The sequence below is a fragment of the Oreochromis niloticus genome, linkage group LG7, assembly GCF_001858045.2.
Source record: "Oreochromis niloticus isolate F11D_XX linkage group LG7, O_niloticus_UMD_NMBU, whole genome shotgun sequence".
NCBI classification, from domain to species: domain Eukaryota; kingdom Metazoa; phylum Chordata; class Actinopteri; order Cichliformes; family Cichlidae; genus Oreochromis; species Oreochromis niloticus.
The window spans coordinates 31,334,242-31,347,146 of NC_031972.2; the positions used below are offsets into that span (position 1 = coordinate 31,334,242).

The window sequence follows — 12,905 nt, forward strand, 5'->3', positions numbered from 1 at the left end:
ATAAGAAAAGGAAATATCCCGTTTGAATATGGGTAAACGCGCATGCGCAGTGCCTCTGTTTTCATAAGCACATGTTTTGGTAGAGCATGCAAGCGGGCCGTCGTTATTACCGTTATTACCGATATTACCGAACCGATTTTAGGTGGTACACGGCGGTCAAAAATCTGTCAAAAAATGTTTTAGTACGACTTTCGTAAACTATGAAGCCGCACTGCTTGATGGATTGTCGGAGCATTACGGCTACCGTAGTCGGGATCCTCGCAGAGTAATATGTACTGTGCTTCAACATAATATTACCGCATTGTGTGTGTATAACCTCTTTTTAAGTTTTGTGGTTATTAAACATGGTATTGCTCAGGATATGTTGGCCAGTTTCCCCTGGAAATGCCCTTTGGTTAAACTGTCAGCAAGGAATTTGCATTTGCACTGTTACATTTTATATAGCTTCAATGCACATAAAAAACAGCTGCTTGTTTAAGTGAAAATACATTGATGGGGTTTTTTTTGCACTAATAAAGTTGTGGAGTTGTAAAGTAATTTGTCTTGCGTCAATTATATCGTCAGTTATATCGTTATCGCAAATTTTCAAATATATATCGTGATAAATATTTTTGGCCATATTGCCCTGCCCTACTTCTATGTCGCTGCCTCTCCATCAGCGAACAACCCAATGAGCACTTGGAGAGACTCCCAGAGCTAAGTGAGTGAGGAGAGTTGGATTGTTTGGATGCTCATTTCCCTGGATCCCTGGAGCCCCTGTTTTCCTCCCATCACTACCTTTATGTATCAACCTGGTGTTTCTGCTGTAAATAAATGCACTAAACTTGACTCATGAATGCTGTAATTGAGTCAACTCTGCCCAGTGTTTTTGATCACTAACAAGACATTCACAGGTTTTACAAGAATGTACAAGACGTACACTGTAGAACCTTTAGAGTCACTTATTAAAATATTTAGTAAGTATATTTGATCTTGTGTGTGTGAATGTTTGTGTGAATGGGTGGATGACTGGATGTGTAAAGCGCTTTGGGGTCCTTAGGGACTAGTAAGGCACTATACAAATACAGGCCATTTACCATTTACCATTTGTGTGAATTTAAATCTAAAATAAATTCAGACTTGTGAACCCAGTTTTTGTTTTTAAACAAAAAGAGTTACACTGTAAAATTATAAAAAGTTCAAATAAGTCATTAAAAGCACACAATTACCTTGACATTCATGTTCATAATTTGTGTATTTAAACTTCTGACAAAAACTGCTACATGTTCCTCAGTGTGTGAGGGTGTCATCAGTGTACCGGTTCTGTCTGTCTGTATGTATATTAGGAAGAGTCCAAAGTGGTCCTTTTAATGCTGGTCAAGACCAGTGTTTACCACTTTTAAAAAGAAATCACTACAGCAGCACCTGTGGAAGTTTGGATGTGTCATGTTTTGTACTGTTTTGTTTTTGTCTGCTCTCATTACTTTTAGTGCTGTGTTGATGTTTTGAAATCTGTTTTCCTACATAGATGTTTGCTTATGTGGGGTAAGGGTATGTTTGTAGAAACCAGGACTGCTCTGTCCTGAAATCTTTAGTGGCTCTTCGCCAACAACCCTGCCCTCCAATCAGAAGATCACAATTTCCATGACGTGTACCGGAAGGCAGGGAGGACGCAAACGTAACACGTAAAACTAAACAGATGCCACTACCTCTCCTAGACTGAAGACGTCAGCGGGAGCAACTAACATCACTCCCAGGCGGAGAGAGGACCGAAAAGAAAAGGGCACAAGCGACGATTAAACCTAGACGGCCCTAGTTAGTCAGCTACAAGAGAAATTCAGGTGTTTTTGTTAGCCGAAAAAACAGCGTTTCTGTGGCACAAAAAGGTAAGCCAACACCGAGTAGTTAAACCGCAGTCTGCTGGTTAGTAACTTAGTTGTTTCGGGAAGTGTCTCAGCCTAGGACTAATTGTAGCTACAAACCATTTAAAAAGCACATTTTCCAAAACGAGTAACGTCGACGTTGGTGTAAAATTGGCTTACTTAATTAGTGAGGATTAAAGAGTGACTGTCTGGCTGCTTAACACGTGTCCTTAAAAAGTTTTCCAACGGCAAGACTACACGTTAAATAGGTTTAAGAGGCTGTATAGCTGCTAAACCTGACATTAACCTTACAGCTATTTAAAAACCGATCCGTCTCCTTTCTAAAAATCTCCTTTTTCCAACTTAAAGCTATCCGCAGCTCTGAATTTTCCTAGTTTGTGTCTAATTAGCATCGATATTTTAACAGTTATTTTTAGCGTGTATTTTGTCCCTTTGTTTCTCTTATTTAAGAGTCGTAGAGACTTCTGTTTATAACATTTTTGGTGCTTCAAAACAAACAACAAAAGCGAACAAAGCAAACTAGTCGTGCTAAGCTTGCTAGCTGCAGGCAGCCTTTAGCATGCTAACGGGGAGATCGGGAGAGTCGTACTTAGCAAGGAGTCTGTTTTTAGTATTTCTAAGTAACCCTTTTAACCGCAGCTTCACCTTGAAAAATACCCACAGTGTTACCAAGCACCACGATGAATAATTATTTGTTTAATTTTTGGTTTTAAAAAGGGGTTTAAAACGCCAGCAGCGTGCATTAGCTTGCTAGCATGACTCAGTGGATTTGTAGAAGTAAAACGGCGGTGTGGCCCTGTTTGTGTGCTTTGAAGTAGTTGAAGATGAAGGATATTTGCTCACCTGACTGAGCCCTTGGGGGATATATAAATGCATGTTTAGCTCCGGGATTAAGGCAGAAGTAGGGCTGAGGAGTGACTCGCCTTTTGTCTGGGTGATAAACGTACTCACAGGTGTTGTGATGAATTTTTATGGTTACCCCTGTGTTTAAATTCCTCCACCTGCATGTTCCAGCAAAGTGTGTGTGGGCTGCTTATGTTTAAGGAGAAACCTTGGCTCTGACGCGGATACAGATTTTTAGGCACGATTCCAGCTCTGGCTCTGGCTGCAGGACTCCTGAGGTTGTCTATAAATAGATGTGTTCACAGCCTTGGTGTATTGAGGTAACTCGTGTGTGTGGTGTGTGTGTGTCTGTCACATTGCACTCCTGTGACAGTGGAAAGCCCTCATGCTCATGTCCATGTGAGCCTGGCTGGAAGTGGAGCTCTGCAGTCACGCACACGTGAAGCTGCACATTGCAGTGGTCTGTTACTATCCACAGTTTTGGGGAAGAGGAGAAAGACTAGTGTAACTCACCAGAATATGAACTTAGCGATGTCAATTCTTCCCTTTTTGCTTCTACTGTGTACAAATTGTAACTGTAGACAGCTGATTTCCCCTGAAGCAGTATCTTCACAACTTCCTTTAAAAATGTTTGTCATCACAAGGCTGCTGCAGACTAGACTAAACTTGGCGGGCAGGAAGCTGTTCTCAGCTTTGAGGAAGAGAATTTGCATTTTTATTATACAGTCTGTTTTCTTTCTTCATCCTTTTTTTTTTTTATTAGTATAAAAGCATTTTAGTATTTTGTGAATTTAGATGTTCTTTCTTGAATTCTCTGTAGTTGTTTAGCTTTTCATTGTGGTATTTATCTATTTATCTTTCAAAAATTATTCTTTAATGTGGTATCTAGCATTTATTAAAGTGTAGCTTTAGCTTTATTTTACTTTAGTTTAGTAAACCCGTAGTTACTTTTTAGCTTTAAAATTATGTAAGCTTTTTTACTTTATTAAAGTATTTTTCAGCATCTTATAAAGTATTTTTATTTGATTTAGCATTTCATTGTGTTTTACTTGGCACTTTCTTTTGCCTGCTCATTCATCAATGTTTAACTGAGCTCTCTTCTCCTGATTAATTTTGAAGCAAGCTGCTTTCAGCTTTGGGTAAGAAGAAGTTACCTAATCATTTTTATTGTGTATTACCTTTTTGTGCATTTTATTTAGCACTTTTTAATTTTCATGGGTTTCATTTGGCTTTATAGCATGTATTTGAATTCTTTTTAGTTTCTGATTCGGTTATGCTTATATTTTATTTTATTTTATTTTTACTGAATAATTTGGAAATGCTTTGTCACGAGCCAGTTGGTCAAGAAAACTTTGATAATGAGCTATGATGTATCAATCATAGCTGCACATTTAACCTGTAAGGAAGCAATGCTGCTGATGCCAGCAATGCTGATGTTGGCAACTTTTGGCAAATTCTTGTAGTACCTGCATGGACAGTTTTTAACCTTGCCCATTAGATTGGGCGCAGTTTGTACTGTTGAAGGATTTTCAAACTTTCAGACGTGATTACTGTAATTGGATCAGGACCGTCTTTAGAAGACATTGGTGTCCTGCATAAATTGTTTCAGCTAGTGTGGCCACACACAAATGTCATTTATTACCACAAACATGATTCATTTGTCAGGAAGACGCGATTTTTCTGACAGAGTGACCATTGAAACAGAAATTATCGTGTAGTCTGAGCACTGATTAAAGATGGCTTCTTTTTTTTTTGCACTCTGTCTTTTCAAGCAAAGGTCAAGAATGCTGTTTGGTTTACACACTAAATAAATAACATCACTAAACAAGTCTGTTTACAGTGTGCCTCCACGCTGTTTTCTGGTTTGTGGCACTTGAGGCTCAGGTCATGTGATTACACCTCAGCAGTTTTATTATCTAAAGAAAATAGTGAGGTGTCCCCTGAAGCTCCAGTAAAAGGTAAATAAGTCAAGTTTTAATGGGTATTATTTAATTAGATTAAAATCTGAGTAAAGATTTCATGAGTAAATTTCAACAGTATGTCAAGGGGTTTTAGTACAAAAAATATTCATTTATATCACTATTTTTCTTTATACCTTTTCTTTGGGGTTTGATGTAATCTAAAGTTAATAATCACCGTCCGCATTAGTTAATGGTTATGCTGTGATTTCAGCTACAATGATCAGTCAGAGGAAAACTAAAAACAACAGAAGGTCTCAGTAGTCCTTCTCGCTGCCACTCTGAAGCCTTGCTTCTCGCTCACACTTAAACATAGCAAAGATGGAGAAACTGTCCTTGTGAAGCAGTAGGATATCGTCCATTGGTTTTTATTCATTTTTATTTCCGGGTATTAAAAGTGCCAGAGGTAGTGATGCGTAGGTTCTTAAGGAAAAAATAAATCTACATGTTGTATTTGTGTACTGTCACTGGGGAAGTGTCAAAAAATGTGGGCTTTTCTTTTTTTTCATGTTTGTGGTGGTGTTTAGTCCTTTGGCTAAGCCCTTTTAAGTGGCGTAAAGTCACAATAGACAAAGACCTCTTTTCTTTTGCAGTGAAGTGAAACTAAGATTAAAAACAATAAAAACTCCACTGTAGTCACCGTTTGTACTTTTGGTGTATTATTTATTTATTTTTTTTCTTGATTGATGTTCGTTTAAGCTTCTTCCTTCCTTGTGAACTCTTCTGCCGCGCCCTTTCCTGTTTGAACCAACTAATATTTTATTTTGCATATTATTGTAGTTTTTATTTTTTAGATTTTATGTAGGTAAGTTGAAATTCCCGTTGCAGCACACATGACCTGTAGCGAATATCTAAAAAGTAAAATTGCTCAATAAAAGTTATTTCAAAATGTCAAATAAATACACAAATTAGTTACTAATCATCAGCTGGACAAGCTGAGAATTTATTTCACATTAAAATAATGCAAACATCAGAGGATCCAGTGAGCAAACATCCAGATATTATGCAGCCTTATAAATCACATGAGTAGCTAACTTTTCAGGGAGAATACTAAACTGAAGTGAAACTAATTACAAAGTAAAGCAACAACCTGAATTATTGGCTTCAGTGATTGGCTGCTCTTTAAAATGTATGTCCCCAAAAGAATAACGAATAGTTGAGTTCATTACAGATAATGAGATGTAAGCATGTGAAGCTGATGGTGATAATGGGTTTAGTGACAGCTGATTTGGAACAGCTTCCAACTGAGTCAGTGTGATTTAATAAAAAGGCTGCACATCAGGTACAGATGTGAATGTAACTGCTTCAAGTTTAGGACATGAACATTTCTTTTCTCTTCAGTAGTGTCTTTGTGCTAAGTGACTCCACTGGAAAATTTGTTGTCCTGTGTGTCCGCTGTGGTAATGATGCCTTTTATTTTTTGTGTCTGTCTCCAGGTCAGCTCATCAGGTGGCAGAAATACCGCTATGGCCCAGGAGACCAATCAAAGCCCAGTTCCTATGCTCTGTGCCACTGGCTGTGGTTTTTATGGCAACCCCAGGACTAACGGCATGTGCTCCGTGTGCCACAAGGAGCACCTGTCACGACAGAACAATGGAGGAGTCAGTTCTTTGAGTGGAGTGGGTAAGACCTCAGGTTTTATTTTCTTCCCCTCGTCTGTGTGCAGCTGCTCTGCCTTCATCCCCGGTGTCTCACTGTGGCATGCTGTGATTTATTTGTCCTCAGGCAGCAGCAGTACCTCCACAGCTGAGGCTTCTGCCATCCAGAGGTTAGAGGCCACCCTGAATAATGCTGCGGCTGCTGCGGTTGCTGCTGCAGAGGTGGCAGCTGAGGCCGCCGCTGCCTCTGATGCTGCTGCCGTCGCCACAGAGGCACTCAGGTGAGTGGACCCAGCAGTGTGCTGGTATTATACTGCCTTCTAACAGTATCTATGGTCATCTATGGCCACTTCCTGCCATAGGTGACAGGAAGTGGCATCTATGGCAGGAGTGTAAAACATCACCAACCATCAAGATTTAGTTTATATAGAGGTAAAAACTAGGATTTCCTTAAAGCCAATCAGTACTCTGTTACAGCTGTACAATTATTTTGTGACCACTGACGACCATGTGTAGTTTTCATCCATTCATGGTCTTCTGCTTATCTAACCTTGGGGTGGCAGTGGCAGTAGGTTAAGGAGGGTATTCCCAGATGTCCTTCTCCTCAGCCCCAATTCCCCATTTCTCCTGGGGGATCCCAAGATGAGATGTATAATCATCTCATAGGGTTCAGGGTCTACCTCAGTGTCTTCTGGTTGGGCATGCCCCGAAAACCTCCAAAGGGAACCACGTAGGAGCAGCAGCTTTGCTCCAATTTGCTTAGATTTTTTTGTCTCTTAGACTGAACAAAGCAACCCTACAGAGGAAACTTGTTTCAGCTGCTGCTTGTATTTGCGACCTTACTTTTTCAGTCCTACTTCATGATCATAGCTGATGCCTTAGGTGTATGGATAAATCGAGAAACGTTGGGGAAAAAGTGTATTGATAACCCTGTCAGGAACATCAATCAATTATAAAACCAACATGGGACTAGTAATCATTAATGTTACCCGCCCACACCTCCTATAAGTGTAAAAAAATAAATAAATAAAAAATCTTAAATTCCACTTACAATGCTTTTAAAATGGTCTTTAAAAGTTGGAAATATAACTTGTGGAGACCTGCAGAAACTTTGTGTAAAGGTAGAGTTGTCCCTAAAACAATGGATCCTTTTGTAGTATCTCAAAAGTGTTGCATATATATGGAACATAGGAATATTAAAGTGGACCTATTCTGCTTATTTCCAGCTCCATATTTTTATTTTTTGATTACTGTAGAGCAGCTTAGTATGATTCACAATTCAAATACAACCACTGTCTGAAACGAGCAGTTTTAGATCCTCTCCCTTTAAGCAGACTTATCTGTGATTGGCTGTTTCTCTGCCTAAGACCATCATATCTGGGAATATCCATTTAAAGTGACATCATAGAGATTCAAAAGAAGAAAAACTGTATGAGATATCTGCATTTAGTGCAGAGATTACTTGTACATAACATGAGCACCAATATAAACATGACAGAAAGTAAGAGCACAATAGGTCCGCTTTAAACCTGTTTATTTAGTTTTTTCCTTTTTTATCCTTTGCAGTGGGATTTCACCTGCCATTTCTGTAACACAACAGATGACTGAGATGAGTCTCTCCTCTGAGGAGAAAGGGGCATCAGGCAGCAAAGTGGAGCTCACAGAGCCAGGTGGGCACCAATAATGAATCTGTTTTCTCCATCCATCCATTCTCTTGGTTGGGGGGGTCACTCGAGCCTAGAGCCTATCCCAGCTGTCTTAGGGTGAGAGGCAGGGTACACCCTGGACAGGTCGCCAGCCTGTTACAGAGCTAACACATAGAGACAGATGACCATTTTACTAAGTGCACATGTTCAGTCCTGAGGGTGGAAAAGTGTGACTAACAGGTATGTTCTGCTTTTGCCCTTATTTTTACCATGAAATGAGAAAAGGGTCATTAGTATGAGGTTATTTAAGGTAGAAATGAAAGAAAATTTTGCTTTTTTACAGTATATTTGTATTTTCACCACCCAGTTTACAAACTTTTATACGAAGGCCTAGCTCTAGTTTAAGTAATTTTTTTCCCCTTCTTTTTCCAGTTGTGAGTCAGCCAGCCGTCTCAGCCTCGCATCCCTCCACTGCTGGCAGTGAAGAGTCCAAAACCCCCGAGCCCCCCAAACCCAAGAAGAACCGGTGTTTCATGTGTCGTAAAAAGGTTGGCCTTACAGGTAAGATGTCTCACAAATGATGGATTTTTATGTCACTAAATGTACCAAGACACCAGTTGATGAAGGCGACGAAGAAATAAGGGACTGCACCAATCAATTAAACTTCATTTGTATATAGTGCCTTACGTGCTGATTAGCAGTTCAAAGTCCAAAGATCAGATAATGAGTCTGAGCAAAATGAAATAAAACGACAACAATAATGTACAACTTAAAAAAAAATAAAGTTACATTTAAAACGGCTTCTGTACCTCTTTCAGTACTCGTAATTTAGTGCAGTTTGAGGAAAACTGGAAAGATGAAATTGTTTTATTATGAAAGTCAAATTTGGCATTGAAGGAAAGCACCTTTTGGGGGGGGGGGTGTTTGTTTTTGTTTTGTTTTTTTTAAACAAAGAAAATCAAAATTGAGCATCTCAGGTTTAAGTAATCACGATTACTTTTGAACTGTAAACCAAGTAAAACCACTGGAGTCCAAGAATAAAAACATGGAGGTGGAAATGAGCAGAACAGGTTGACTGCAGGTTTGTTTTGTTTTTTGTTTTGTTTTTTTTTTTTTTTTTTAAAAAGTGTAAAATCAAAAAACTGTGAAAGGCAGCGGTGTGTTCTGGTATCTTTTTTTTTTTTTTTTTTTTTTCCTCCCTCTGTCTCATTCTCTAAAACCTTTCCTTTTTCTGCTGTTTCAGGTTTCGACTGTCGCTGTGGGAATCTGTTCTGCGGACTTCACCGTTACTCCGATAAGCACAACTGTCCATACGACTATAAAGCTGAAGCTGCCGCAAAGATCCGCAAGGAGAACCCTGTCATAGTTGCTGAAAAGATCCAGAGAATATGAAAACTGGGAGTTTGACTTTGAAGCCTGGGAGTGATCGGCTTTCAGACGATGGACTCGAGCCCGACTTTTCCTCCTGAAGGACTTGTTTGTTTTTTCTCTTTGGTTACACATTCAGGGTGTTTTGGGGCCCCCTGTGCATGGATGTTCACATGTTTTCAGCTTCTTGTTTGTGTGTGAGTTAAACACTTTAACGGGGTTGTATTGAACTAAAGAAATGTTGGGATTGAAGTGAGGCGGTTTTGTGTCAATGTGATTGCCCTTAAGAGGGAAGGGGGGGGGAGAAAAAAGCTTCCTTGCCTGTTTTTTGTGATCCTCCTGAAATCGCTTGAACTTCGCGTGGAAAGGGGCTCTGATGGCCTGTTTGGACTCTGGGACTTCTCAGCTGTGCTTGCTCTCTGCTGGCTTGAGTAGCAAAATGGATATCTTGCTTTTCCGTTTGCAGCCGTCGCTCTGTGAAGTCAGTGTTTAACCCTCCCGTCTTGCCAGAATTTGGTAAGTTTTTATCTTCTTGGACTTTGTTTCTCTCTGGCTCATATTCCTTCCCGGAAACCTAAGATAGTTGGAGCGTTTTCTCTCCCGTTGATTTTGGACAGATGACTGCTTCAAACCGTCCACAAATTCTTTTTTCTATTTTTTCTTTTTTTTTTTTTTTGGTTTGTTTGTTTTTTGACGTCTGGTTAGTGTGTCATATGCTAAAACATTTGGGAGGGTTTAGCTCCTTCAATAATCATCTTACTTCACTATTGAATGTTTTCTTCAGGTTTTTAATGTGAGTTGAATTGACAGTGTTGGGAGTGTTGAATGAGGTGGTGACTTAGTGAAGTTATCAATAATTTACCATTTCAGTTGATTTTTGGTCCGGCTGCTTAATCATCTTGGTTTTGACCCCTTTTCAGTCATGCAAGTTTGTACAAACCTTTTTATTTATACACTGCCGTGTGCTTAATCTTCTAATAATACAGAATAAATTGTATGATTGTAAATAAATTATGTTCACTAAACGGTAAAGATGTCATGGCTCTTCATTTTGTGTTTCTTGTCTTTCATACTTAAGTTTAAAGTCAGGATTAGGATTAATAAGCACCCAAACAGAATTGCCTGTTAACATTAAACCAGCATAATAAGAAAAATTCAGACTGTCCATACACAAGGATCACTAGGTAAGTAATGTGAAATGTACAAAAAAAAGTCTGATCAAATTTGTCAAAGTGACCTGCATCCAGAAGCTTTGGAGTAATATTTAAGATTGAGAGGTTGACATAACTGTCTGCATACTGTAAGGCAGGCATGCCAGACTCATGACTCAGATTGATCTTAAGTGGGCTGGAGCAGTGAAGGTCCTCTTTCTCTTAGGGAACCTAAGTTTAAGTACAAATTTAATCCCTAAGATATCTTGATATAAATGCAGTTTTAGAAGTAAATCTCAGTTTTTCCAAATAATGAAGAAATGTTGCTGTAGTAAATGGAAAAATCTTTACGCATGTCTGTGCAGGAACTTAAATTGTAAGAATTGTGTAAAATTACAGGAAAAAATCCTAGTAGCACATCTAGCTTTTCCTGATGGTCCATAAAGTACATTTTATGTTCTCTTCTACATTTTCTAAAGATATCCCGTGGGTCGGATAGGAGTCTTTCCTGTGCTAATTCTTGACCTGGGCCTGATACTTGATACCACCCATCACCATCAGATAATTTTATTTTATTTTTTTTTTTAAAAAGGTACTTGATAAAACCTGAATTGAAAACTATCTTGAGAGCTTAAAAATAGAAGGTGGCCGGCATGACTGACATAACTACAGACGTGACTTGAAAACACTGCTCATAGTCCTGCTTTTGTGGCTGTTTGTGAAGGTATTTACCTACTTGGAGTGAAGGATTATAGGTATACAACCTATCTACATACCTTGCTTGATGTAGCTCAACATGGACGATGCTGTGTGCAGGTTGCTGAAAAGCAGGCCAGACCAGGAAACCAGAGGAAAAGTAGGAGAAAAACATAATGTGAGGCACAGACAGCACATGCACTCACTTATGCTTCAATCACGCTACAGACAATGATGTTTGGGGAAAAATGGTCTGCAACAACTTGCTGTCAGTTGCCATCTTCAAGGCAACTTTGGTGCCATTAAACGGCAGTAAGATACTGTAATCAGTTTGAATGAATGGGGTGAATGTAGCTTGAGATTTGTTTGGGATAAAACGGTGATCAACTATTATCTGTTCACTGAAACTTACTGCAGTTATACTTATATAATGGACATGATGTGTAGACTCAGCTTTCATTTCAGGATATCCACATTCAAATTTGATGAAGGGTTTAGGAATTTTTGGCTCCTAAACATGTGCCACCCTCTTTTTGAAAAGGGACCAAAAGTAATTGGACAATTGACTCTAAGGCTATTTCATGTGCAGGTGTGGCCACTTCTTTCATTATGTCATTATCAATTAAGCAGATAAAAGGTCTGGAGTTAATTTGAAGTTTTGGTGGTTGCATTTGGAAGATTTTGCTGTGAACAGACAGACATAACAGGTCAAAGCAGCTCTCCATGCAGGTGAAACAAGCCATGCCTAAGCTGCAAAAACAGAAAAACCCATCTGAGAAATTGCTACAGTATTAGAAGTGGGAAAATCTGCAGTTTGGTGCATCCTAAAAAAGAAAGAAAGTACTGGAGAACTCAGCAACTCAAAAAGACCTGGATGTCCAAGGCAGACCACAGTGGTGGATGATCGCGGAATAATTTCCGTGGTGATGAGAAACTCCTTCACAATAGCAAACCAAGTGAACAACACTCTCCAGGAGGTCAGGGTATCGATATCAAAGTCTACCATAAAAATAGAAAACTGCATGAAAGTAAATGCAGAGGGTTCACTGCGAGGTGCAAGCTAGTCATAAGTCTGAAGAATAGAAAGGCTAGATTGGACTTTGCTAAAAAAAAAAAAAAACAACACAAAAAACATCTACCAGAATCACATTCTTAAATAGCCAAGTCAGTCACCTGATCTTAACCCAATTGAGCATGCATTTCACTTGCAGAAGATGAAACCTTGGAAAATTAGGATTAGGATTCAACTTTATTGTCATTACAAATCTATAAATACAGGGTAACGGAATACAGTTACCCTGTATTCGAAATGAGCTGGAGGGCAAAAACGTAGGCCTTTTTAACTGTATTTTCACAAGTTTTATCCCCCCCCATTAAAGACCTCCCCTTTGATCATTAAAACAAAGTCAATGAGTGATAGATAATTAAATGACAGAAAAGTTCCTGATTTCAGTTTTTCTGTTTTGTTTTTAACAACAACAACAACAAAAAGTACCACTCTGAATTAACAAAAAACTATTTTATAATTACAGAACAGTCTGGACAATGAATTGCCAATTTTACGCATGTATTTCTTACAATTTAAGCTTTAAGATTAGTTCTTTACAGTGACAGAATGAGACTTTTGGCATAGTTGCTCTACTGTGACTCAGCCATTGGAAGTCCACAGACTAGTTGTTTGTGACACTGACGCCTGGTGACAGTAATGAGCTACAGCATGCTGTTCATAGGACCAATGTTGGAGAATGTACACGACGCATATCAATAAAGATGTTCATCTTGA

The 12,905-nt window shown here is 39.0% G+C and overlaps 1 protein-coding gene across 1 annotated transcript; it reads left to right on the forward strand.

Annotated features, from left to right (window-relative positions):
* Positions 1-1,664: 1,664 nt before the first annotated feature.
* Positions 1,665-10,307, forward strand: zfand5b (zinc finger, AN1-type domain 5b). The gene is made up of 6 exons (XM_005470441.4): positions 1,665-1,865; positions 6,100-6,286; positions 6,389-6,542; positions 7,828-7,931; positions 8,340-8,468; positions 9,151-10,307. The coding sequence occupies exons 2-6, from the start codon at positions 6,130-6,132 to the stop codon at positions 9,297-9,299; spliced, it is 693 nt and encodes a 230-aa protein (XP_005470498.1). The 5' UTR covers positions 1,665-1,865; positions 6,100-6,129; the 3' UTR covers positions 9,300-10,307.
* Positions 10,308-12,905: the final 2,598 nt, after the last annotated feature.